This window comes from Sminthopsis crassicaudata, chromosome 2 (assembly GCF_048593235.1).
Source record: "Sminthopsis crassicaudata isolate SCR6 chromosome 2, ASM4859323v1, whole genome shotgun sequence".
NCBI classification, from domain to species: Eukaryota; Metazoa; Chordata; class Mammalia; order Dasyuromorphia; family Dasyuridae; genus Sminthopsis; species Sminthopsis crassicaudata.
The window spans coordinates 250856966-250882869 of NC_133618.1; the positions used below are offsets into that span (position 1 = coordinate 250856966).

General features: G+C 52.6%; 1 protein-coding gene and 1 long non-coding RNA gene across 2 annotated transcripts in view; one reads left to right on the forward strand and one right to left on the reverse strand.

Annotated features, from left to right (window-relative positions):
- The window catches only part of LAMA5 (laminin subunit alpha 5), a 114806-nt gene that overhangs the window by 36098 nt on the left and 52804 nt on the right, over positions 1 to 25904 (reverse strand). Inside the window, exons 3-26 of the mRNA XM_074288767.1 lie at positions 24326 to 24443; positions 22298 to 22416; positions 21566 to 21736; positions 20931 to 21028; positions 14284 to 14399; positions 13859 to 13977; positions 13339 to 13429; positions 13049 to 13183; positions 12207 to 12269; positions 11795 to 11935; positions 11490 to 11627; positions 11001 to 11135; positions 10342 to 10476; positions 9983 to 10120; positions 9073 to 9125; positions 8366 to 8465; positions 5470 to 5522; positions 5237 to 5342; positions 4340 to 4439; positions 3495 to 3651; positions 2889 to 3027; positions 1974 to 2116; positions 1791 to 1897; positions 1425 to 1578 (exon numbers count right to left, since the gene is read on the reverse strand). Coding sequence (XP_074144868.1) covers positions 1425 to 1578; positions 1791 to 1897; positions 1974 to 2116; positions 2889 to 3027; positions 3495 to 3651; positions 4340 to 4439; positions 5237 to 5342; positions 5470 to 5522; positions 8366 to 8465; positions 9073 to 9125; positions 9983 to 10120; positions 10342 to 10476; positions 11001 to 11135; positions 11490 to 11627; positions 11795 to 11935; positions 12207 to 12269; positions 13049 to 13183; positions 13339 to 13429; positions 13859 to 13977; positions 14284 to 14399; positions 20931 to 21028; positions 21566 to 21736; positions 22298 to 22416; positions 24326 to 24443 — 2829 coding nt within the window. The remainder of the gene's footprint in view (positions 1 to 1424; positions 1579 to 1790; positions 1898 to 1973; positions 2117 to 2888; positions 3028 to 3494; positions 3652 to 4339; positions 4440 to 5236; positions 5343 to 5469; positions 5523 to 8365; positions 8466 to 9072; positions 9126 to 9982; positions 10121 to 10341; positions 10477 to 11000; positions 11136 to 11489; positions 11628 to 11794; positions 11936 to 12206; positions 12270 to 13048; positions 13184 to 13338; positions 13430 to 13858; positions 13978 to 14283; positions 14400 to 20930; positions 21029 to 21565; positions 21737 to 22297; positions 22417 to 24325; positions 24444 to 25904) is intronic.
- Positions 13980 to 14948, forward strand: LOC141555694 (uncharacterized). Its single transcript, XR_012486295.1, has 2 exons — positions 13980 to 14416; positions 14497 to 14948. It is a non-coding gene; the product is annotated as an uncharacterized LOC141555694 (long non-coding RNA).

Sequence of the window (25904 nt, forward strand, 5' to 3'; positions counted from 1 at the left end):
TCAGCGGGACGTGAGCCCCGGGGGCTTTCCCAGGCCCTGTCCCCCACAGACAGCACCTCTCCTAGACGGAGCTGCCCGCCGGGCCTTCCTTTGGGAGTCAGGAAACGACTGTGGTGTAATAACTTTTTCTAGACTTCAGGACTGCCCCCTTAGAAAACCTGCAGGTCTGGAAGGGGCCAGCCCCATTCTGAGGCAGAGCCCTCCACCGTTAGGCATCAGTGCTGGTCTGCGAGAGCTGCGGGGCGTTGTCTGCAGCCAGCCGGGGGTGAGGCGGAAGCATTGCTGGGAGTGCCCCGGAGCCCCCCTCCCCCGCTGAGTTTGGGGGTGCCAGCCTCCCTCCTCACCACGGTGGCGGCAGGACCGTACGCGCCCTGACGAGGAAGAACCCGGGTGAGAGGCGGGAGGAGCTGCGGGAGGATGCGCCCAGCGTGGGTACGGGGTGGGGGGAGGGGCAGCGGCACCCGCCCGAGCCGGTCTGTAAGGACGCTAGCCTGGGGAGAACGGGAAGCGGCGGCCGCTCCTGGCGGCCAGACGCAGAGGAGGCTCTGACAGCCCCATGCGGGGAGAGCTGGGAACGTAAGAGAAAGCACTGGGCAAGAACCAGACAAGGGGGAGATGGGGAGAGCGCTTCCCGCTGTGTGAGCTCGGAGGCCCCACTGCAACCTCCTTGGCATTTCTTCTGGAAAGCGCTTGCCTGCCTGCTCCACAGCGCGGCGTGCAAGTGACGTCCCGGCCATGAAAGTAACCCTTCTGTAACACTGACCCCCAGGGGGCGCCCTTTGGAGGCGGTAACTGGTTCCGGGAGAACGAGAGCTGGCCGCTGGCAGGCTCCTGGGACGAGCCAGGACGCGTGCTCACACAGGGTCCCCCAGAGCACCACGCATGCAGGGCCACACCGGGGCCGGGACCCTGCCTGAGCATCTGAGACGTGGTGTCAATGACTTTTGTTATGGCTATTCAGTCATTTTCATTATCCAATTCTCGATGACGTCATTTGGGGTTTTCTTGGCAAAGAAATGAATGCTCTCCCATTTCTTTATCCAAGTCAATTATAGAGAGGAATTGAGGTGGTTGAGGTTAAGTGACTTGCCCAGCATCACACAGCCAGGAAGTGCCAAGTGTCTGAGACTAGATTAGAACTCAGCTCCTCCTGACTTCCGGACTCTATCCACTGCGCCCCCTAGTGGCCCCAGAACACTGACTCTTGGGAAAAGCATGAAAGCGTCCATCTTCCTCACCCTCGGGCGCCTCCCAGCGGCACAAGGCGGCACCTCCCAGAGGGAAGGGAGGTCACCCGCCGCAGGGGCAGCGGCAGAGGCGGCTCCCCTCCCCTTCGCCTGCTGGATGTGGCAGACGGCGGAGCCTCCCCTCCCCCCATGGCCCACCCTTCTCACTGTGGGGGGGAGGGAGAACCCGGCACTCACATCGTTGCCCCAGCAGGTGGCCAAGGGTGGGTGGGAGTCACTGATCTGCTCTGTCTGGCAGGCCTTGGGGAGACTGTTGTCCAGGCGGCAAACGGCATCACTCCCTCCGGCAAAGGGGAAGCCGTCTAGTGGGAGGTAGGCGTACAAGAGGCAGCTGGGGAAGAAGGAGGAACAGGCCCGTTGGCAGCCCTCCCTGCCCCCCCCCAGGGGCCGTCCTGGGGGGGTGGCCGAAGGCCTCTTCAGCCTGCTGTGGGTCCCAAAGTCCCCCCCCCCCACCGCGGCCTGCCTCCCACCGCCTCTCAGGCGCACAGCGAGCACACCTACAGCCCTTCTTGAAATGCTTGCCCAGATAAACCTCCTCCTTACTTGCTCCTGACTTGCTCGGGTTTGGGGCTGTAGGTGCAGGCCTCGGTCACCCTCACCTGCAGTATGGGGGCTTCGTAGTACGCACTGGGAAGCAAGACCACATAGTCCTGGGGAGGACACAGAAGCCACCGTGAGGAGGGTCAGAGGGGCGCCCCCTCTCCCCACCCTGGGGAAGGTCCTTACCAGCAGGACACCTTCAGCCTCAACTACCAGGGACCAGACACTGGGGTTCAGGACAAAGGGCTCCTCGTAGCTGCTCTGGGGCACAGTAAGAAACAGGGGCTCCGTGCTGGGCGCAAATACGACCTGGTGCGTCTGCTCTGTGCCTAGAAGCAGCCAGCGCACAGTTACAACCTGCGAGGTCCTCCCAGCCCTCCATCCATCTCCCAGGAAGGCCTCCTGGCTGCGCGTCACACATACAGCCTGCAGCGCCCTCAGCCACGCTGCTTAGCCAGTCTGCTAGCGAGGGACACTGAGACCAGGGGAGAGAGCGGGGAGGGACAGAGAAAAGAGGGTGAGAAAAAGCAAAGAGGAGGGTCAGAGATGGAGGGGCGGGGCAGAGATGCAGGAGGGAGGGGCAGAGATGCGGGGGGGAGGGGCAGAGATGCAGAGGGAGGGGCAGAGATGGGGGGGAGGGGCAGAGATGCAGAGGGGAGGGGCAGAGATGGGGGAGGGGCAGAGATGCAGGAGGGAGGGGCAGAGATGGGGAGGAACAGAGATGCAGGAGGGGGGCAGAGATGCAGAGGGGAGGGGCAGAGATGCGGAGGGGAGGGGCAGAGATGCAGGAGGGAGGGGCAGAGATGCGGAGGGGAGGGGCAGAAATGCAGAGGGAGAGGCAGAGATGGGGGGGAGGGGCAGAGATGGGGGGAGGAACAGAGGTGCAGGAGGGGGGGCAGAGATGCGGAGGGGAGGGGCAGAGATGTGGAGGTAGGGGCAGAGATGGGGGGGTGAAGCAGACAACAGTTCAGAGAGTTGGGATTAGGCAGTGTGGCTGAGGGAAAGGACAGGCTTTGGCGGGGCTCTGTGGTAGGTCTATTCAATGTCTCTAGATCTCAGTTTCCTCCTCTGTAAACGATTCCTAAGTTGTAAAAAACTTACAGTTGCTGCAAGTGCTAAGTTTCCCTTCTTCAAGGACCGAGACCTTCCCGTTGACACTCGTGGACCCCCGGTTGACATAGCGAAAGACAAGATGGAATAGGTCAGGCGAGGTCACGTTGAGTTTCACCACTACTTTGGGCTATGAGGAAAGAGAGAAGCAGGAAGGAACGTGGGGGTCTCACTGGATGCAGCCACCTCCAGTCCCCAGACAGCAGAGTGCTGTTGTTCCTGACACTCAAGGTCCCCCCATCACTTCCCTGCACAGCTCCCCCAACTCGCAGCCCGAGCTCCACCCAAGCCCATTCACCCCCTCTCAGACACTTAACCACCCACTCCCTTCCCTTGGGGCACCGTGCCAAACCTTCTCAAGGCTTCGCACTCCTGCAGGAAAGCTTTCTACAGCCATCCCAACTCATGGCACCATCTTCCCAAAAGGCCTACCCCCTATTTAGCTCAGACCACACACAGTCAGACATTTAGGGTCCTCTTTTCCCATGTGTGTCTTGCTTCTCTAAAATGAGTAGGGGCTCCTTAAGTATCTCCTCCCCCCCCATCTCCCTCAAAGCCCACGGAGAAGACTGGGAAATGAGGGAAGAGAACGCCTACCTGAACTGGAGTCATCTGGGCATAGCCCCTCCAGCTGAAATTCTCAAACTCCAAGGGGTTGTAGCCAAAGCGCACGGGCCGGCCATCAGGTGTGGAACCCTCCTCCAGCTCAAACCTGATGTGGTGCAGGTCTGGGAGGTAATGGTCTCTTGCAGGCCTGGGGAAGACAGGGAGCACAGGTTCTGCCTGGTTCGCCTCTCAGGCACCTAAGCCATAGCTGCCCAGGAAGGAAAGCCATGGATTCCCCTTGGGTCACTATAGTCAGGACTGTTTGGGGCTTGTGGGTTAACAGTGGGGAAACAATGGCACTAATAAGACCAAAAGACTGAACTTCATTTGCACTTAATACTTTGCAGGAATAATGAGAAGAATTATAGCAATGTCACATTTATATAGCACTTTAAGATCTATACCAGGGGTTCTTCAACTACGGCCTGTGGGCCAGATGCTGCCCGCTGAGGATATTTATGCGGCCCGCAGGGTTATGGCAAATGGGTGGAGGGGCGGAGACAGAGTGTGAGCTTTTGTTTTTACTATAGTCTGGCCCTCCTACAGTCTGAGGGACAGGGAACTGGCCCCTATTTAAAAAGTTTGAGGACCACTGGTCTATATAATTCTTTTCACACAACCATCCTGGAAGGTAGGATGCAATTATCATGCTCATTTACAGATAAGGAAATTGAGGAGGTCAGGAAGTGTAAGAGAACAGACTTACACCTGAGTCCTCTGACCCCTCTACTTTTGATTCACACAGGCCAGAGCTTTCAGGGATGAGAAGAAGGGATGGAAAGTATATAGCTCCTGCCCTGCAGCCTCCATACCCACAGTTTGGCCCTGGCACTCACTCGTTGCACGTGGGCCCCTGTGTGTTGGGCCGGCACTGACAGGTCCCCATCCTTGGCTCACAACCCTGGGCCAGGGCTCCCCCAATGTCACACTGACAGGCTGTGGAAAAGAAGGAAGCACATGAAGATATTCTTCAGATATTAAAAAGCTGGTGGTGGGATAAGGGGTACTACAAGATGGACGACCACGCCACTGCCAATTTTATTACTCATTCCACCCCAGTCAGATCAATCTCTTCGTGATCCCTGCCACAGTTTTCTTTTTGTTCCCTTCTCCTACTATAACCAACTCTTTCTTCTCTGCATCTTCAAATCATATGCAGTCTTCAAGGTCCAGTTAAGTCCTTGTCTTCCTCTTATTCTGGCTCAGGCCAGTTTCCAATGGCATTTATGATTTGAATAAAATAATTCCTCCCTGAATCCCTGTATATTCTCTAACTGTGCTGGGTGTGTGAATCTCATTTGTCCATCTAGGCTGGGAGTTCCCTAAGTTTGAAGAGAGTCTCTCCTTCCGTCAGCACAGAAGAATAGTCAGCAAATAGTCGTTCCTTGTCTGATGAGAAAGCCCAGTGTCATGGCACCATGAAAAGAGCAAGGGAACAGCAATCGCCGCACTTGGGTCCTGTTCCTGGCTCTGCCACTAATTTGTTGTGTGACCTTGAAGAAGTAACTCCCCCTCTCTGAGTATCAGTTTCATCTTCTACAAAATGAAGTCGGACCAGATAGCCCCTCTGTAACCAATAATTGTATTGGCCCTGTAGGGCAAGGGAATCAGCAACATGGCTATTCTGAGCTCTGTGGCATATATTTGGTCAGTCTGAGAACTCAGAACAGGTCTTTAATCTCCCTGAAGTTTCCTCTCGAAAACCCTAAACCTTAGGCCTCAGGAATACTCACTCTTACAACCGAAGTAATCTGCTTGGTCCAGTCTGAAGTAGCCATCCTTGCAGGAGGTACACTTCTGACCACAGACGTTGGGTTTGCAGAAGCACTGTCCATTTCCCTGTGTACAGAAGCCCAGAGGGGAAATGAGGCACGAGAGCCACCAGGCAGGGCTGTTCTTGGGAGGATGTCACCTTCCTTTTGCATCTCTGTACAAACCTCCCATACTCCGGCCCCCAGACACTCACCTGCTGACATTCAGCCACGCCACTGATGGTACCTCGAGGGTCACAGCTACAGCCTGTTGGAAAAGGGATTGCCTGAGGGTAGAGGGAATAAACCAGGCCACATCCAGGAGAGGATAGGGCAGAAATGTGGAATACCCCAGCACCATGCTAGGGAAGCCTGCAGCCCTAATTCCAGCTCAGTCCCACTGATAAAAATGAGATTAGTGGCCCTGAAATATTGGAGGGGAAGAGCAGACAAGAAAGAATTTCACTCCTAAAATAAGAGCAGAAGATGGAGTCAACCCCAAAACCTCTCAGGTCTTACTTCTGCCCTTAAAATTCTTCCCCTGTGTTCTCAAAGGGAAAGGACATTCCTCCTTAACATCCAGAGGAGAGGTTTGGAAACTGCCACATAAGGAGCATTAGAAGGAATTTAGCCTCAAGAAAGAAGATTTACCCATCTTCAAAGTACTGGAAGTGGCAGGGGTAGATGGGAATGAGCATTTGTTAAATACCTACTATGTGCCAGGCACCTACTACATGCTGAGAACTTTACAAATATTATCTCATTTAATCCTTACAATAACCATATGAGATAGGTGCTATAACTATCCCCAATTTACAGCTGAAAAAACTGAGACAGCCATTGCTGACATGCCCAAAGTCACATAGCTAGCTTGTCAGAGGCCATACTGGACCTCAGGCTTCTACAGCACCAGCTGCCTCATGTCATGTGGAATAGGGAATGGATTTACTGTTTCACTCTAGGCTGCAGAAAAAGGACTAGTAGATAAAAGGGGCAGAAGCAACTTTAGGCTCCATACAAACAAAAACCCGTCTCTTAACAGGTTCTTCTCTGGGGGACAATTGCTTCTAAGAAAATATAGCTACTGAATTAAGTAGGTGTTAACATTTCATTTGCTGGAATAGAGTCTGTCTTAGGGTTCTAGGAAGAACATGACTTAAATCCAAGTCAGAAGTCTGAGACAGCAACTGTTGATTTGCATAATACAAGCTGCAGATTATGGGAACAAATGGAAACAGTCTAATTCATAGTCACTAGGAAATATGGACATCAAGACTGTTCTATGATCGTGGGACAAGTCCAAGTTACCTGTTTATAGACAAGATGAGAATATGGTTACTAAATGAGATCATTCATAGAGAGGATCTAGCTGCTGACTCAAGAAAGGTCAGGAGTAAAGTAATAGAGGGAGAGAAATCAAAGAACAAATTTCACAACTGTTGTAAAGAAAGACGAGTGTGGGTCTGTGTGTGTGTGTGTGTCTCTCTCCCCACATTCCCCCTCTCCCGTCATTTGTTGCTGGGACAACTGGCTGGTCAATGAGAGACTGGTGTACCCTATCTGCCATCTGCTGCTGAGAACAGAAAGAGTGGGAAAGAAGATACTCTTTTCTTTGTTACTATTTACTAAGAAAAATAAGGAAGAGAGACTATGCTCTGTTCTCTATTTTAATTTGACATTAAGAAAGTCAAAGAAAACACAGAACCTGTTTCTGTACTGCCACCTGTTCCTTCTGGAAGGTAGAAAAGAATCCATAAAGAAGCAGAGATGGGGAGAGTTTTTTGCTGATTTCAGAATTTTCCCCAGTGAGTAAAGGTCTACTGCACCAAGTGCTCAGCTTGAGAGTAGAAATCATGGACATTTCGGTTGCTATTGAGGAGTCAGTCCAGATGGGCTGGAGGTTCAGCCTCCAAGGTGAGACTCTAGTGGCTCAAAGCCTGGCTGAAACATGATGCCAGTAAGGTGTTAATCAGGCATCTCATGGGGCAGGTCAGCTCAACCACAGAAGCATCTGTTCAATGCAGAACTTTTTAGAAAGTCCCTAAGATCATAAGAGGCTGTCCAAAGCCCACAGTCCCACAGTTGGGAGATGCCCTGGCCACTTGGTGTAGCCTGTTTGTGCTTTAAAGCCCTGGAGTTTTAGCTGTGCTCCCACTCTCTCCACAGAGACTGGGTGCCTTGGTGCGAGAGTGCGAATAAGTCTTAGGAAGGGATGTTATGTAATCATTAGGTGCTTGCTCTGAGTTTTTAGTAAGTGTTTTGGTTAATTCTGAGTGTTGGTGGCTAATTCATTAAGGGGAAATGTACTGGTGGAGGCCCATAAGATACTGTCAGTGGGATGGGTCACTGACCAAGAGTCACCTCCTTTTTTTTTTTTTCCCCCTGAGGCTGGGGTTAAGTGACTTGCCCAGGGTCACACAGCTAGGAAGCGTTAAGTGTCTGAGACCAGATTTGAACTCGGGTCCTCCTGAATTCAGGGCTGGTGCTCTATCCACTGCGCCACCTAGCTGCCCCCTCAAGAGTCACTTCCTAGAACTAACGAGTTATAGTAGTAGCTGCACGTCAGCCCTGAGGAACCGTTCAGAGCTGCCAGAACGGTACAGGTAGAGCGAGGTGAGCCAGAGCCAATCCCAGGCCGTGGAGAGAAAGAGTCTAGGGCAGTAAGTGGGGTCTACGTCATACTTGGGCTAAATAAAGAAAAACTTCCTAGCAAATAAAGTGATCCAAAAGGGATCTACAAGTCATTGGAATGCCTAGTGAAAGGGTGCTAGGGAAACTCCACGGCAGCCTCGGAATTAATGAGCTTCCTTTTATTGTAAGTACTCCAAAGGGAACTGGATGACGTCAAGGAGGGGGGCCGGGAATTTTACCAAAGTGAGGGTCAGACTAGGCAATCCCTAAGTCAGCTTCAGCTCTGACACTGGCATGTCCCGAGGGTGCACCGTACCTGCAGCTCCTGACCACCAGTGATCCCTGTGGTCACCGTGAGGGGAGGGGGAGAGGGCGGATGCAGAGGGACTGACAGAGGAGGGGGAAACCCTGTGCGTCTGTTCCAGACTCTGGAGCGCAGCCCACTCTCCCTCCCGCCCGCCTGGCAGGTACGCGACTTACTGCTGCAGCCATAGGGGTTGGCTGGGCTCAGATTCCAGTAGAGAGGCTTGCACCTATCACACCTGGCACCCTCCACGTGAGCCCGACACTCACAGGAACCCTGTGTTTTTGAAAGAGAAGGCAGTAAGGGCACCTGTGTGTTTCACTGAAAACCACCTAGTACAAATACTGCCGCCATTTCCTTCCAATTATCCGTATAATTGGGAGTACGGAGATGTGATCCTGCTGAGTTTCAATTTAGTTTGAAACTGGATAACCTGGGGGTTGGACAACATGTTGTATCTTTCTAGTTATGTTGTGGTAAATTATTCGAGTTTTCATTTCCTGAACCAAAATCAAACAAGGAGGGGGAAGGAAAATGGGATAGGAAGAGGAAAAACTATTCTGGTACTAACACTTTGGAAAATTCATGTGCAGATAATGAAATGCGTAGGTCCTAGAGGCTGGCTCTGAGACATGACTCTCGGTTATAGCACTCTCAAAGTCTAATTCAGAACGCAAGGACACCGGGGAGGAGAAAGTACTCCTGTTCTCTGTTACCAGAACTGGCAAACCGAGGTCCGAGAAAGACGCCGGGCTGGGGATACAGAGAGCAGGAGCATAAACAGGCTTTGCGATCAAGGTCTCCCAATAGCCAGCCTGGGCTCTCCTCACCCCGCCCCCGACACACAAACGCCTACCCTGAGTCAGAACTCCTGCAAACTTACCTCAGAGGGCGAGGAGCTGACCGAGACCTGACCGGCTGGGTCGCAGGAGCCAACTGTTGGGAGCAAACAAAGGGAGAATGGTCTCTGAGGCACAGGTCAGGAGCTCGGGTCACACAATGGTTCCTATCCCCGTTCTAGAATCCCAAATGACAACAGAGCCCCACGGTGCAAAATGGGCCGTCTAGACCTGAGGAGTCAAACCAACCTTCCCAAATGCAACCCAAAATGGGTTAAAATACAATTGGGAAATATTTTACAAAATAAACACAACAAAACATAAATAACATTCAGTGTAAAACTAAGTCGATAGGCAGCCTGTAGGGAAGTGGCTACGGCCCAGATCTAGCTTTGTGGTAGGTTTAACCTTCCAACAAAGCGTATGTCCTGTTGTCTGGTCAAGATGACAGAGGGACTGGGCAGAGGCCCTTCTGGTCCTGCCTCCAAAAATGCATGACTCTCCTTCATTAGCAGGTGTACAACCTAAGGGACCGGCCCTGCAGGGCAAGCCTTCGCTTAATTCATTTTGAAAGTAATAAAATGATGTTTCCCTTAAAATATCTTTTAAATATGCAGCTTGCAGGGATCCTCCCGGACAGAGCGGTGGCTCCTGCTCCCACTGAATTTGACCTCACTGGTCTAGGTCTCAGCGGGCCGTCAGGGACGGAGGGCCACGTGCACGCACAGGCAGTGCGCTTCGCGTTAGCTCTCCACCAAACACCCTCAGAGACACACAACCTATGCACAGATAATGGGAATGTCGTTTTCTTTTAGCCCTACAGCAAGCACACAGACACACGCGTTTGCAAAATGTATTACATTCCCCAGGTCAAATACATGATCCCCCCAACACACACGCACACAGAACGGCACCTCTGGGCTACCTCTGGCCCCGGAGGGAGGGGCAGCCTACCTTCACAGCGGGGGAACCCGTAAGTCCCCGGCACACAGGAGTCACAATGCAGACCAGTCACTCGCGGCCGGCAGCTGCACTGGCCCGTCTCAGGGTCGCAGGCGATGTGAAGGGACCCGGCTTCGGAGCACTGACAAGCTACAGGCGAAGGGGACACGATCGGCCTCCCTCCCTCCGTGCAAGGCCCCTCACACGTGCTCTGTGTCTGCTTATGTAAGTCCCCGGGAGACCGGCAGGGGAGGGCAGACGGGGGATGTTCCCATTTTACAGATGAGAGTAAGGGGGGATTCTGCCCCCCCCCGAGGTTGGGAGCAAGGGCCCTGGGTACTGGGAGGAGGAGCGAGGGAAGACCCACTCACCGACACAGCTGGGGAACCCGTAGTGGCCGGGGGCACACTCCTGGCAAGCGGACCCAGCGTAGCCCGGCCGACAGTGACACGCTCCGGCCCCGCTGCACAGCTGGTCCAAGGAGCCGCGAGGGTCACAGGAGCAAACTGGGGAAGAGGGAAGCCCAGGATGAGCCCAAACGAGCTGGCGGAGGGCCCTTCTTACCCCCAACCCCCCGGTCTGGCACTCAAGGCCCCTCCTAGTCTGGCCCCCACCCGTTCTTCCTTGTGCCTAGGAGCCAGGCTTTGCACGCAGGAGGCGCTCAATAAAGGCCCTTGTTCCTTCCTCCCAGTGCTCCCCCAGTATGCGCGCCTTGGCTTTCTCCTGCTTGAACACCTGCTTGTCTCCCCCCCTCCCCTCTATGTGTACGTGTCCCTCTGATTCTCCTTGCACCGTCCATCCTTCGAGGCCCAGCCTCCCCTCTGACTTCCTTCAGCCCTCTCCGATCCCCTTTCCTGGCGCTCACCGTGCCAGCCACGCTGGCCAGACGGTCTCCTCTCTCTCCCAGCACAGGTGAGGTGGCCCCTGCAGCACCCTCAGCCCCTGCTTCCCGGCCCCTTGCCCTCTGACCCCGCAGCCCCCCGTGGCCCCTGCCCTCTGACCCCACAGCCCCCCCACGGCCCCCGCTAACCTTGGCAGTGGGGGTAGGAGTGGTAGCCGGCTCGGCAGCGGTCACAGTGCGGCCCATCAAACTCCGGGCGGCAGAAGCAGCTCCCAGACTGGTCACAGGCCTCAGGCAGAGTCCCCGCGGGGCTGCAGCCGCACACTACAGGGCAGGGGGGCCGGTGATGGCGCTGCCTGAAAGGGTCCTGGGCCCCGACTTCCCCCCCGGCGTGGGAAAGGGAGCCCTTTAAGTGTGAGGGGCCATGTTTGGCGCGGCGACGTCAGAGACTTGGAGCTAGTTAAATGCGTCTCTGCGCCTGCTGAGGTGTCAGTCACTAGGAGGTGCGAGGGGAAGAGCTTAGAGCTGGAACCACGAGCCCTGGCCTCTGGCAGGCCGCTCGGCGGCCCGGGCCTCGGGTGTGGAATCTGTAAAATGGGGGCAGTGACAGGCCCCGGGCGCTGCGAGCCTGGCTGCGATAGTGGGCGCCGCTCACGGGGAGCCCGGGGGGCGACCTACGTTGGCAGAGTGGGTAGCTGAAGTAGCCAGGGGCACAGCGGTCGCAGGCGGGGCCTTTGAAGCCGGCGCGGCACTCGCACTGTCCCGTCTCGTTGTCACAACTGCTGCCGGTCTGGCCAGGCCCGGAGCACCGGCAGGCTGGGGAGGGGCAGGAAGCCTGGGTGAGCAGGGGGCCCTCCGGACCCCAGACCCGCCCCTGCGTGTTCCCTGGGGCACGGGGACACTGGGAGCACCGGACTGGGAGACCCCAAGACCCCAGGGTCACGTTTTCCCGGGGGCGAGGCGGGCCCGGGCTGGGCACTCACGCAGGCAGCCCGGCCCGAAGAAGCCGGGGGCGCACTGCTCGCAGTGCGCGCCCTGGAAGTTGGGCTTGCACACGCACTGGCCGACGCGCGGGTCTTTGCGGCAGGCGTTTCCCAGGGTCCCGGCGGCGCTGCAGTCACAGTCTGGGGGGAGGGCAGGGGGTGTTCGCGTGTGGCCGCCCCCGCCCCTGCCAGCCTCCCCAGGGTTGCTCTGTCGGGGCGCATGCGGTGTAGCGGGGGCTGGGAGACCCCCGGCAGCGGCTTGGGTTTGCCCACAGGCTGGGCAGGTGTGAGCCCCTTCGGGACCAGGAGCCTCGGTGACAGAAGGGGAGCCTTTTCCAGGCCCCAGGTGGGTTTGTGGGGCTCCTCTCCCATAAAAGAAAGGGCGGCGGGACCACAAGCGTCGGATACTCACTCACGATCTGCCCGGCTGGAAGCACCTGCTCCCCGGTGTCATTGTGGGAGAACGAGGGCACGGCTACGAGATCCAGGGAAGGAAGAGACGTCGCCCGTCACGGACGCCCCAGCTGCGTCTGTCTCGCAGTCCCGGTCTGCTCTGGCGCCCCTCTCACTGCCCCAGCCCCTGGCTCAGCCCTCGTCCCTCTGGGACCACTCGGCTAGAACTGGCCTCCCGTCACTCACGGCGCCAGCGCTGCCCTAACAAGTGGGCGCAGCCGCAGTGTGCTGCTCCCGGGGGTCCGACTCGCACCCAGCCCCCTCAGGAAGCCCCCGGGCTTTATTCCAACTCCACGCCGGCCCCTCCCCCAGCCCCGTTTGAGTCCCTGGCGGTCCCTGGCGGTTTGAGGAGTAGCTGCACGTGGGATTGCCGCTCTGTCCCCTGGAAGCCTAAGTGAGCAAAAGCTGGCCCTACAGGGGAGGGGGCAGGAAGGGGGACCCAGAAGGGGCGGACACTTCCCACCCCCGGCGCCCGCAGGAGCACAATGTTCCCATCCACCGCAGGCTGGGCCGGGAGCGTGTCCTGTCTGAGCCCTGGCTCCGTAAATAGCCGGAGGGCCGGGAGGCGGCTGTGCCACCGGTGCCCTCACTTCCCGGCCCCCCTCCTGCTGCTCTATCAAATAGAAAAGCGGAAATCGATGGCGGAGGCCCTCCCAGCTCTCCCCCACACTGCTCCAGGTGGAACTCCAAATGCACGCGAGACTGTCAGTTGAGAGAACGCAGCAGCCCCAGACTTCTGTTCCCTTCTCGGAGGGGAGGACGGCTGCCCCCCCCCCCCCCCGCCCCGGGCCGGGCACTCACGGTAGCAGTGGGGGAAGTCCGTGAACCCCTTGGCGCAGGCGTCACACCGCTCCCCTGTGTAATTGGGTCTGCAGTAACAGCGGCCGGTCAGGTCCTCGCACGTCCCGTCCGTGAAGTCTGACTCGCAGTCGCAGCCTGGGGCAGGGGGCGGACGGCTGAGAGGCCGGGCCCTCCGGAGCGCTCCGTTCTAGCGCCGTGCCCCCCTCGGCCCGAGGAGCGCCCACGCCCGCCCGCCTCGGAGCTTCAGAGAACACCCGGGGACCCCCGCCGCCAGGCCGGCGCCTACTCACGGTAGCAGACGTAGGGGGAGTCGAGGGGGTGCTCGGGAGACCGATAGTACCCGGGGACGCAGCGCTCACAGTTGATGCCGGTGGTATGGTGCTAGAGCCGGGGAAGGGGGGAATGGGAAGGTGCCCGGAGCCTCTGCTGCAGCCGGACCCCGCTTCTGGACACAACCAGAGGAGGAGGCCTCGCCCCCCAGCCCGCAGCCCCGGCTACCTCATTCTCAGTCCGAGAATGCTTCCCTGCTCCTGCCGGCCCCCCATGCGGCACGGCAGAGAGAGCCCCGTCCTTGGCACCAGAACCTGCCTTCAAGTCTTGGTTCTAACCCTTCCAGCTCCGCAAGGCGGCTCTGAGAGAAAGGCCTCCAACAACAGTGTGCGTGCATCCTTTTGACTGGTTGTGGACCACCAGCAGGTCAGAGGCCCTCACTAGACTCAGTTTCCTCCTCTGTAACCTGGGACTTGTAAGGACCATGTGTCTATGAAGGGGAATTACTGCTTGGGTTGGAAGGCTTTTGCATCAGTTTACCTGGCAGTCGATGCAGACACCCCCCCCTTCGTAGACGTTGTCCCGGTTCTTGCTAGCTCTGTGCCGGTCCACCTCTGGGTCATAGTAGCAGTCATGCGCGTGCCCGTGGCAGTTACAGGCTGCAGACAGAAAGAAGGGCTCGCCTGTGGCCCGCACAGCCAGCCAGCCCTTCCCATCGTGGGCCCCTCTCCACCTCCTAAGGACACCCTGTTGGGGTGCAGGGTGCGGACGCCTCTGGCCACGGCCTGGCTCCAGGTCGGCACAAAGGGGGCAGACGGCCCGAAGGGGGCCAGGGCCCCTGGTTCTGCCACTAGCACGCCTGCAGAGGGAGGGCACAGCCCCTGAGGGCTGTACCCCATTTATAAGCCCCTTTCCCCGGAGGTGCCCGGGCAGCCCCTCTGCCGGCAGGGCCCGGAGACACTCACACTGACACTCGTTCGCACTGTCCATCGTAGCTGGTTTCCAGGGCAGCTGGTGGAAGCCGGGGCAGCAGCGGTCGCAGGCACCCCCGCAGGTGTTGTGCTGGCAGGCGCACTGGAGCCTGGAGCGGAAAGGAGGGTGAGCGAGGGTGAAACGCAGCGGGGGCGGGGGGCTCAGGGCAAACAGGCTCGGGAAGTGCCCGCGGTTCCTCTTTCCAGGTGCACAAGACTCGGAGCTAGACACGACAGCCCGGCCAGGGGCTCCCTAGGTTTGTGTTGATAGCAGAGCATTCTTTGCTACGGGGAGCTGAAGGCACACCGAACACTCAGGCGGGCAACGCTCATCAGCGAGTCGGGAGACGGCTGCATACACGACAACTAGCGGAGCGTAGTCAAAATTTAGGAGTCACTCATCACTAAGCTAAGCAGATGATGGACCCGGGGCCCTTCTCGGTCCTTACAACGGGGGGAGGACTGAGCAGAGGGCCTCGGCGCAGTCACAGGAAACAGTACGTTCTCATGAGCAACTCCTGCAGAATCTCTCTAGCCAGTCATTCCCCTTTGTAAAAAATGGTCAAAGGAAACGAATAGGCAGTTTGGGGGGAAGAAATCAAAGCAATCAATAAATATATGGAAAAACACTCTATATAAATAAATAAAATGCTACCTGGCCTGGGAGTGGGAAGTGCTTCAGTAGGGGAGAAGGATCACTGGAAGATATTATATAACCTTTTCTAAATCTGAGGTTAAATGAATCATCCATTAAAAAAAATCCCTACCACCCCCACTATAATGAAAGGATTATCTTCTATAAACCTTGAGGGCAAATTAATTGTTGAATTATTATTATGGAGGAACTACTTTCAGGTATGGTACAACAAAAGAGAAGTGAACAAGCAGCTGAAAGGTCTGAGTTCAAATCCCAGCTGATCCACATCCTAGTGAGGTTGAATCAAGGTAAGCTCCTTACACTCTCTAGGTCTCAGTTCCTCACCCAGTTGGAAGAGATGATCTTTAAGTAGATGATCTCATTTTGAATAGTCTATGATAATTTTCTTCCTCTCCTCCTTGATTTAGGCCAAGGAAGGAATGACGTTCAGTCAGTCAAGTGATTCTATAGGAATGTGGACAGAGCAAGCAAAACCCGGCAGTGATGCGGAGGCTGCCTGATCGGCTGAGAATGATTTAGGATTGTAAGTCACTGAAAAAAGTTGGTCCAAGGCACCCTGCGTGGTAAATCTCTAATGAGAAAGGGAAAAATAGAATCAGCATGATGTGAATAGGATTTAAAGATGGGAAGGAGGAACCTAAGACATCTTCTAGTCCAAGTGTTTCATTCTACTGGAGGAAATTGAGACCCAAAGAAGTGATAAAACGTAGTAAAGATCATGAAATTCATAAATCCAAAATTCAAAAGGGACTAAGCCCCCTCATTTTATAGATAAGAAAATAGAATTCTCAAAAGGGAAAGGGGCTTGCCCAGGATCATCCAAGTAGTGAATATGGCCTAGAGGGGATTTGAGCAGAGATGCTCAGACTCAAATGCAATGCTCTTTCCACCACGTCACAATGCCTGTCCATAGGGTGACCTCATGGGAATTTGACAGTTTGAAGGAATTAATTCAATCATTTATAAGCACAAAGAAGAAGAATGAGTGTAGTGTGCTTTCTAGAGCCCCCACGCTGGGGAGCCAAAGTATACCCTCCGGATCTCGGGACCAGCCCGAGTCCGTGGTCTTAGTGGAGGAGCGATGAAGCTGGAGACCCATGAGGATGGTCAAACATGGAGCCTGCTTATTTCAAGTCCTCTCAGCCCTTAAATACCTTAGTAGGATTACATCACTACAGCACACTGAGCATGTGCCATATAGTACCATTACATTACCACAGCACACTGTGCAAATAGTCACCCTGCTATTGACATGTAAATGCCTCTCTTCATTGAAAGTATCCCGGCTTCAAGTAGAACACAGGTGGTCAGGTCCCCTTCTCTCCCACCTCCTCCCACCCCCCCCAGGCCTTCTCAGGAAGGGTGAGACATCCCAAGGGGAGATAAGAGATGAACCAGACACTGTCAGCAGGTTCCCTCTGCGCCGAAAGGTCTTATACCTCACCAAGAGTTCCCCCACTGTCTGTGGCTCTCTACAGATGAAGACGATCATAACATCACTGGGTCATAAATCTAGGTATAGAAGATAAAGGAACTGGAGACCCTAAAGTCATACAAAATTTTCAAATTATTTGCATTCTCCAGACCTCCATATCTGTAAAATAAGTTGTTGCATAAGGTGCTTTGGAATGGTCCCTTTTAGTTGTAAATCCTATGATCTCCTCATTTTTACAGAGTAGGGAACTAACAGCATGGAAATTTCTTGGGAAGAGGAGAGAAGAGGCAGGAGAGGAAGATGGAGAGAGGGGGAGGAGAAGATGGTGGTGAGGGAGGGAGGTGTGCTGTTTCTTTCCTGTCTTTTTATTTCTAGCACGTAGCATAGTACCTAGCACACAGTAGGTACTTAGTAAATATATGTTGATGTAGTCCTAGCAAAGTTATGTGGTAGTGGTACATGGATACCCCTGGAGCATAAGAATATATTATTCCTGGGGGATCATAAAGAGTCCAAAATCTTTCTAGATGATTTAGGACTGTAAATCGATGAATAAAGTTGGTCCAAGGCAACCTGGATCTAACCAGTCATTCCTCAATTGAAAAATGATCAAAGGAAATGAACAGACAGTTTTTGGAGGAAGAAATCAAAGCAATCAAGAAATATATGAAAAAAACATTCTAATCTACTACTAATAAAGGAAATGAAAATTTAAAAACCGCTAAATATGACCTCATATGGCCATCAGATTGGCAAAGTTAAGAAAAAAAGGAAAATGACAAATACTGAGATGGTTTGGGGGAAGCAGATATATTAATGAAACTATAAACTTATCCAGTGCATTCTAGAAAGAAATTTGGAACTATGCTTAAAAAATTATTGCACTATACATACTCTTGATGCAGTAGTACTATTGCTAGGTCCACATCCTAAAGAGATTGAACAAAGAGGAAACGGACTCATGTGTACAAAAACATTTCTTAAAGCCTTACTAGAGAGGAGCTCTCAGCGCTTCATTCTATTTATCACATCCCATGATATTTAAAGGGTACTACATTTTGATATATGCACTCCACTCATGCACTCCAACAGATCTCTCCTTTCATCCCAGAAGGAAACATTGCCAGGTCCATTTCTTTAACCTGGAGAATCCCCTCTCCAGGGTTTTTCTTTCCCTCCCTCCTTAAGACTAGCTTCTTTCTCTCCTCCTCTCTGTCACTCTTCCTCAAGCAAGAGAAAGTAATGTGCTGGACAAAGGGGAGCTGGCAGCTCTCCGGTGATATAGAAAGAGCATGAGTGCACAAATCCAGTTGGTTGGACTAGTTAATCTCCAAAATCCCTTTCAATTCTGAAATGCAAACCCCTAAGCCACTAGAGTTACAATTCTCCTCCCCACACCAATGAATTTGTCTTAATTACTTGTATTATATTCACATCACGAACTACAAAACTGAGGGATCATTTCATGCTGCTTACTCTGGGCAATAATTGTATCAGATGCCAAAATGGCTGGTTATACCTGTAGAAAGTGGATGAGCTAGGCTCAGAGAAGATATGGAGCTTAGCTGGACCCAGGAAATCTGGCTAAATCGAGCCAACTGGCTAGGTAGAAATCTTATACCTGCACTTCTAATTGCTTCCTGCTGGCATATTGTTTCTAAACTGATAATGATCTTTTTCCTTGTGGATGACTTGTTCAAAGATGGCGAGGATGTAGTAAGGGGAAAAGAAGAGGGTTCTAGAACTGAGCGTGATTATGTGGTGGCTATGGCATTGGCCAAGAGAAAGTAAAAAGGTAATTAGGGATAGAATAAGAGATCTTAAAATATGGAATCCAAGCATGTGCAAGGGTCAAGAAGGTCAAGGGAACTCAAGTGTTCTGGACCAGTGATTAGATGTAGAGAGCCGGAAATCTGGAGAAGTATCCTTGAAACAAGGTGTTAATAACTCAGTGGAATTAATGAGACACGGACACAAACATCTGTTCCGCTATGTGAGGATGGACAAACACCGTCCACGAATGAGACCCAAGCGCCCCTCCACAGGAGGGGAAGATTTGTGGTGTACACAGATACACCCTCCTCCTGGATCTCCCCCAGACTCTCTAGGTCACGTATACACTTAGCATGGTGATGTAATGGTTCTCTAAGTTCGCACATAATCAGTATGCTGTAATGATGTAATTATAATCAGGTATATAAGGGCTAAGAAGGACTGGAAATGACACATTCTATTTTTGACCAGCCTCGTGGTGGTTCTCTGCCTTCATCACTTCTCCACCTAAAGACCAAGGCCCGTATGAAGGACCTCCACAGAGCTAGCCTGAACATTACAATTAGAGATCAATTGAGGTCCAGAAATCTGTAAAGGAGAAAAGCTTTGAGGTCAAGGACTAGGTACCTTGAGGGGCCAGCAAACTGGCCAAAACTGAAGGTAAATCAGTGAGGCCCAGGGTGAAATCCCTTAGACTCTAGTCATTCAACAAGCATTTATTAAGCACTTGCTGTATGTCAGTCACTGTGCTAACCCCTGGAGACACACAAAAACAATGAAAGCAGACCCTGCCCTCAATGGGCTTGCTTTCTAATAGAAGAGACAACACGTAAATAACTAGGTATACACACACACAGATGTTCAAGAATACAAGAAAGGTAATAATCTTGGAGGGAAGGGAACTAACGTTGGGAAGACTGGAAAAATCATCTTTCTACAGAAAGTAATATTTAAGTTAAGTCTTGAAGGAAGTCAAGAAAGCTACGAAGTAGAGACAGAAGGGTAGAGAGCATTCTAGGCATGGGGGACAAAGAATACAAAGGCACAGAACTTGAGATGGAAATTTTCTATTTAAGGGTGACTCGACTATAGCATCTATAAAAGAATTGGTATTAAAAAAACTAGAAAGGTAGGAAGGGACCAAGTTGTAAAAAAAAAAAAACTTTAAATACACCTGCATACAGCTGTCACAGGTAAGTAGGCCTGAATCTAGGCCTCCACTAACTCCAAGCCCAACACTCTATCCAGAGCTCTATCTCAATCATCCAGGACCTGATTATCCAGCTTCTCCTGTATCCTTCCTCCACACCTCATTTTCCATCTCCTATTGAGATACACTGACACCAGCTGGAGAAGAGGCAGGAGTAGCTGAATCATATAGGTGGAGTGGTTTGGAGATTATCTGTGGCTATTGCTCACTTACCAGACCCACAAACCACCAAGAGTCAGCCGAGAGACCGGGAAAATTCTCCAGCTTTGGATTGGCTCTCCAGGACTAAGAACCAGCACTGGAAATACTCAAAAGAGGCTGGTTTTCCCCTTACAAGGCCACAAGCTCCTGATCTCTGCAGATCCCAAACAGAAGCCAGATACTTATAAGGGATGCTATAGAGAAGAGTCTTCTATGGGCAGGACGTGACACTCGGATTCTCTTCCAAATTTGAGATTCTTTGATTGAGAAACCAGCGGACCATTAGAACTCAGGAACTGGCTAGGACAAAGGCCCCAGACAGCGGGGCCTGCTTCCTCCGTGACCAGGGGAGCTAAGAGAGGGCACACTCGGGCTTGGACTGGGACTGGAAGCTAAGCAGGACCCAATTAGAAAACTGGAACCCCTCCAGACCGAGTACCTCCATGCGCGCATTCTTAGCCCTGACATCAGTTCCTGATATCAGTAATAAGCTGTTTTCCCACCACCCACCCTTTCCCAAGGCCGTAATTTCGAGAACTCTGCAGTCTTTCAGTCGATGCCCAGAATAAATCTGTGCCCATGATGAAGACGCTCCCCCGCCACCCCCATGGCTATGGCTGGCACATTCCAGCTGCCGAGATGTCACTGGAAACAGAGGCCGCCTGTGTAGGGGTCTAATTTGCCGGACATGGGCGTGGGTGGGAGCTTGTGCAGGCTTCATCTGTCCTGGCTCCGAGCCCCCGCAGACTGGTTTCTGGAAGTCGGTGGTGGGACGGGGGCCACCTCAGGCTGAAGGAGCACCCTGCTCCCAGACCTGGGCCCAGCAACGCCCTCCCCCCTTCCTATTTCCATTAGTTTTCCAAGCTCATCTCCCTAAACACATAAATAGCTTCAAATCCATGGAAAACTGGCTGATAAGGACAGAACAGGCAGGGTGGGGAGAAAACAGGAAGCAAAACGGGTGGGGAGAAAACAGAGAGACTGTCCGGCAGTTCAGACCAGCACCGAGGAAATGACTGACCCATCCCTGAGGGACACACGGTCACAGACACAAACATCTGTACTGGACAGACACCCGCCCCGTGGGAGACCCAAACGCCCCTCCACAGGAAGGGAAGGTTTGTGGGGCACGCCAGCCAGACGCGCCCTGCTCCTGGACGGCCGCCCACGAGTCAGTCAGGGTGGGCAGACAGAATGGGTCGTTTACGCCGGGAAACGAGAGGCCGGACGTCCGCAGTCGCGGGCCGGGGAGCCGAGATCTGCATCGAGGCTTTCCCACTCCCACTTCAGGAGTCTTCCCATTGCGAGCACACTGTGTGCTGGGAGTGGGGAAAAGAATGAACAGGGCCTCCGGGCCTCCTCACCTGTAGGGGTCTGTGGGGTCTTTGGCGTCGCAGACATCCGCGTGACCGTTGCAGACACAACGCCCGCCAATGCTGATGTCCTTGATGCTGTAGTAATACTGCAACAGGGGGACAAGTGAGCCTCCCCCGGTGCCCTCCCACCCCCCGGAACCTGCCGGCAGAGCAGAATGGCCAGGCTTCCGGCAGGCGACTTTTCAAAGTCTGGCGGCACTAGTCTCCCCCCTGCTCAGACCGGGAGTCCCACAAAGGCCAGGCCAGGGAGTTCTCGGGGCCCCGGGCGGGCGGAGGGGACCCCCGCTCAGATACCGCTTTCCCCACCGCCCGGGCTACTTGGCTGGCAAAAACCACTCTTCCTCTGGCAACGGGCTTCCAAACGGAAGGCCTCAAAACCGCCCGAGGGCTACTCAAGCCAGCTTAAAATATAAGTGGGAAATATTTGATAAAAACATTAACGTTAACTCCAGGTTCTCGAGTCACCAGGCAGCAGCAGGGATCCGCTTCTATAGGATCCGGCACACTGTAGCAGAGTCTCTATTCGGAGACTGCAGCCTGGTTACCGGCATGCGGCCTCCCTGCCGGGGGGACTGCCCGAGCACCCCGATCTCCAGGCCCCCCAGACGGGGCGGGAGGCTCACCCGGCGAGTGACTGTGGGGTCTCGCAGCGCCTTCCCCATCAGGTGGCCCAGGAGAGTATTGGTGCGCAGAAAACGGAGGCGGATGTTGGTGGCCTTGGTGAAGTTCCGAAGGAGCGGGGAATAGGAGAAATTCATGGCCCCCGGCCGCCCATTCACCAGGGACACCACGATCTGAAAGCACAAGAGCCGTGGGAGATGGGGCCCCCAGGCAGGGCTGCTCCCCGGGCCCGTCTGCATTCCCCTCCGCAGCTCCTGACGCTCCGGGGGACCCCCATTCAGGGGACCCCCAAAGGCAGGCGCTCTCCTTCAGGACCCGTCCCAAGGACGCGTTTCCCCCGGACGAGGGGGCTCCCTGAGAGCAGGTGCTGCTCTCTCTCCGACTCTTGTTTCTGCCTCTAGTAGAGAGCCATGGGCTAGGGCTTAAAAGGGCTCCGGCAGAGAGTCAAACAGAAACAAGAGCACACAGGCCGGGCTCCGAGGATCCTGACAGCAGACACAGACCGCCGTCCCCAGTTCTCAACAGAGAGCTCAGAGAGAGCTGGCGGCTCCTTCAACTCTCTGATAGGAGTTATTTTTGTAGCTGATTTTCTGAAGCCTTTTCCACCGCTCCATCCCTCCGAGGCCTTCATCCCTCCCCCCTCCTGAGCTCCCATCTCCTGCTTGCCCCGATACCTTCCATTTCCATTAGGACCATTTGAAATATCCCTTTCTTCCCAGCAGCCCCAGCCATACCTCTCCATTTTCTAGGGGTACGATGCGAGAGTACTCAGTGGTACAGATGACGTCATCGTCCTGAGCGATCCGCTCCAGCGTCCGAAGCCCAAACCTCTCGATGCAGTCCCTCTTGGATGCTGTAGGAGAACAGATGTATGGGGCAGGCACGGGTGTGTCAGGTAGAATGAGGAACCTTCCAGATTTCACCAGAAGGAAGAAGAAATTGAGAAGCAACAAGGCCACAATGGAGAAGTGGAGCCCAATTAGAACTTTCCCAAAGGTAGACTTTCTCATTTCTTTTCCATCTGAGGTCATTCTCATTTTTTATTCCTTTCTCTACTAGTGATCTTACCTGCCCCTAAGGTACTCGTAGAGCCAATTCCTAAATCTAAATATGCGACACTAATTTCTCAGGGAATTAATTCCCAGTTGGATATCCAGTCAGCATTTCAAAATCAAATTACACAAAGCTGAACCTATCTGCAACTTTAAAGAAATCATCAATATTATCCTATTTTGTTACTGTTCAGTCACGTCTGGCTTTATGATCCCATTTATGGTTTTCTTGGCAAAGATTTTGGAGTGATTTGCCATCTCCTTCTCCCGCTCATTTTACAGATGAGGAAACTGAGGCAAAAAGGATTATGTGACTTGCCCAGGGTCACCCAGCTAGTGTCTGAAGTCAGATTTGAAATCAGGTCCTCCTGATTCCAGGCTGACATTCTACCCACGGTTCTACCTTGTTACCCTGTTAAAAGGAACAGATTTTAGAATCACATGAACTGAGGCTGAAGAACCAAGAAGTTAGAGTATTTGAAGGACAGTCAAGTGTTGATGAGGGCAGGAGTTGGGCAGAAGAGAAAAACTGTCAAGTGGTAACTTCTCCAGAGAGCCCTTCTTGTAACCTGAAGTTGATAGTGTTGTCCTTCTTTCTTTAATTTAACCTTATTATTCCTGTCTCTGTATCTTATAAACAGAATCTTTTGTAACACACTCAGTATCTGGGTCACAATAAGGCTCACTAAACTTTGGATGAATTCAGCTTGTTCTTGAGATACATGCGTGTTATGCATAGGCAGGCATATGGCAATCAGGCTGGAGTGGGAAAGAGTCAAGATAAAGATGATACAATCCAGGCCCTGGGAGATTTATAGACTAATAGAAAGATAAAGCAAGTACAGACAAAACTATAACTCAAGGTGTAAGTAATGCTCTCCAGGTTTTTCTTTTAAAATAGAAACATTCCCGAAAAGGGAAAAACTAGTTAGTCTTGAATACTCCGGGGAGGGGGGGGGGGAAGTTTATTTATATTTTTCCTCCCAGACAAAGGGTCTCTAGGGCTTCAAAGTAGGATTGGGGGAATCAAGATAAAGAAGGGAAAGATAAAGTATGTGCCACTGGAGGCAATATTCTCCAAGTTTATAATTGTGCTAGCCATGGGAATAGGTCTTTTTAGGATCACAGAATATTGTAGCTTCATGGGACCTCAGAATATTATCCAAACTAGATAGAATTTAGAACAAAGAGGTAGAAGGGTCCCTAAAACAAAAGATGTCACATATTTAACCTATGTCAAATTGCTTGCTGTCTTGGGGAGGAGGAAAGGAAGGAAGGAATAGAGAAAAATCTGGAGCACAAAACCTTACAAAAACAAATGTTGAAAAATATCCACATATATTTGGAAAAATAAGATACTATTGAGGACTCAGAGAAATATTCTAAGGGTGAGAATTGTGGAAGATGCTCCACTATCCCAGGTACCTAAGAAGCATTCAGTGGGGCCCCTACTTTATAAACACAGTCTTGGCAATTGCAAGAGCCAAAAATACCAAGCACCGTGGGCTGCAGGGGCTGAGATGTATGGCAGCAGTTCTCTGGCGTCTCCCATTCCCACTTTGTCACTGGTTTGTTCTCAGAGCTCCCACAGGGACAGACGGGCAGGTTTGCCCTCCAGATCCTCTATGGACATAGGTCCCACTTCTCCACCATCATCCAGCTCCCTCCTGTGGTAGGAAGGCCCAGGGTCACACTTAGGAATCTACTCACAGGCAAAGTACTGCCACGGTTGGTAGGTGAGTCCAAAATCTGTGGATCTCTCAAGTACCCAGAGGTCTGGCCGCGGGGAGTTGGCAAACTTGATGAGGACATAGGCCACGTGAAAAAGCTGCAAAAGAAGAACCATAGGTGAGGGAAACGATAAGGAGAGTGGAGTATCTTCCTCATGTAAGGCTACCTGGGCTGATGCCTGCCTGGCCTGCACGAGTCCTTAACAAAACTACGTACACACAAGAGGCTGAAGCATTAAACAGAGAGACAGATCTGGAGTAAGGAAAATCCAGGTTCACATTCTGCTTCTGACATTACCTTCTGTGTGACCACGGCTAAATCACGTACCTCTCTGTAAAACTTGGTGGTTCACCAGATGGCTGCTAAGATCTCCTCACACTCTAAACCTATGATCCCATAATATAAGGACTCTCATTAACACTCTGGAGGGTCAGTGTCCTCAAAAGACACATCTCTTTAGAGGGTCTTGCCCTCCTATCTGGGACTGTAAGCCAAAGACTTGCTCATGGTATGGCATGCCCATACTCAGCAATCTCTTTTATACTTTGGTGGATCCGCAATCTCATCCATACGAACACTCCCTTTAACAGATAATGAAAGCACACAGAAACAGGGCCAGTTTTGACTCTGGCACTAATTTATGGGGTCATCTGGCAAATCAAACTTCTTTCTCAGGGCCTCGATTTCTCCATCTATAAAGTGAGGGCTAGAATGGTGTTGTCAATCTCAAAATAAAAACAGGGGTCACTAAGCCATTCCTAAGGACATTTGTGGATCACGTAATGACTCAGAAAATCACACGTGTGTATTATTTCTTTTTTTTATTCATACATCAGCACATTAAGATTGGATAGGAATTACATTTTAATTGGGTTCTGGCTGCATTTGGGAGTGCTGTGGGATGCACGTGACACTTCTGGTTGTCACATGGAGATGATCTTCTCATCTTTCCAGTAAGATATTTTTTCTGTGTATAATTTATCTCAGCATCAGAGATGAGCTATATCAAGCCACTGATACTCCTTGGCCTGGTTCCCTGGTAAACAACAACTCACACAGGTGAGATTGCTATTGGGGGGGGGGTGATCTTAATTTATGACTGCAGTTAGGGCTCAGTCTATAGCTTAAAGGAGAGGCTCAGATAGATATATCACCAAGAATAAACTTGGGGATCATGAGAATAAAGAAAAGAAAAGCATTCCTCAGTAGATCCTGCCTCATCCTAGTCTGGAAACAAGACTGAAAAATGGACTACAATATTTACACAGAAATTTAGCCATTAGCTTTGAAAGACTCAGGCCCTCTATCAGCCATATCTTACATGTGCAACAGTTTGGGGGGCCCTGGTTGGAATCCCTTCCCTCTCGAAGCAGTTAGTTTGTTCAGAGGACTTTCCCATTCATCATCCTGTCAAAAAGGCCTGGTGTGGCGAAGAGAGATAGAGACAAGGAGGAGAGGTTGGCTTCTTGCCTAGTCAGCATCCCCTCCTCCTCAAAGGACTGGCCATTGGACCAAAAAAATGACCTCTCACTCCCAGAGGTGGTGGGGGGCCCCAACC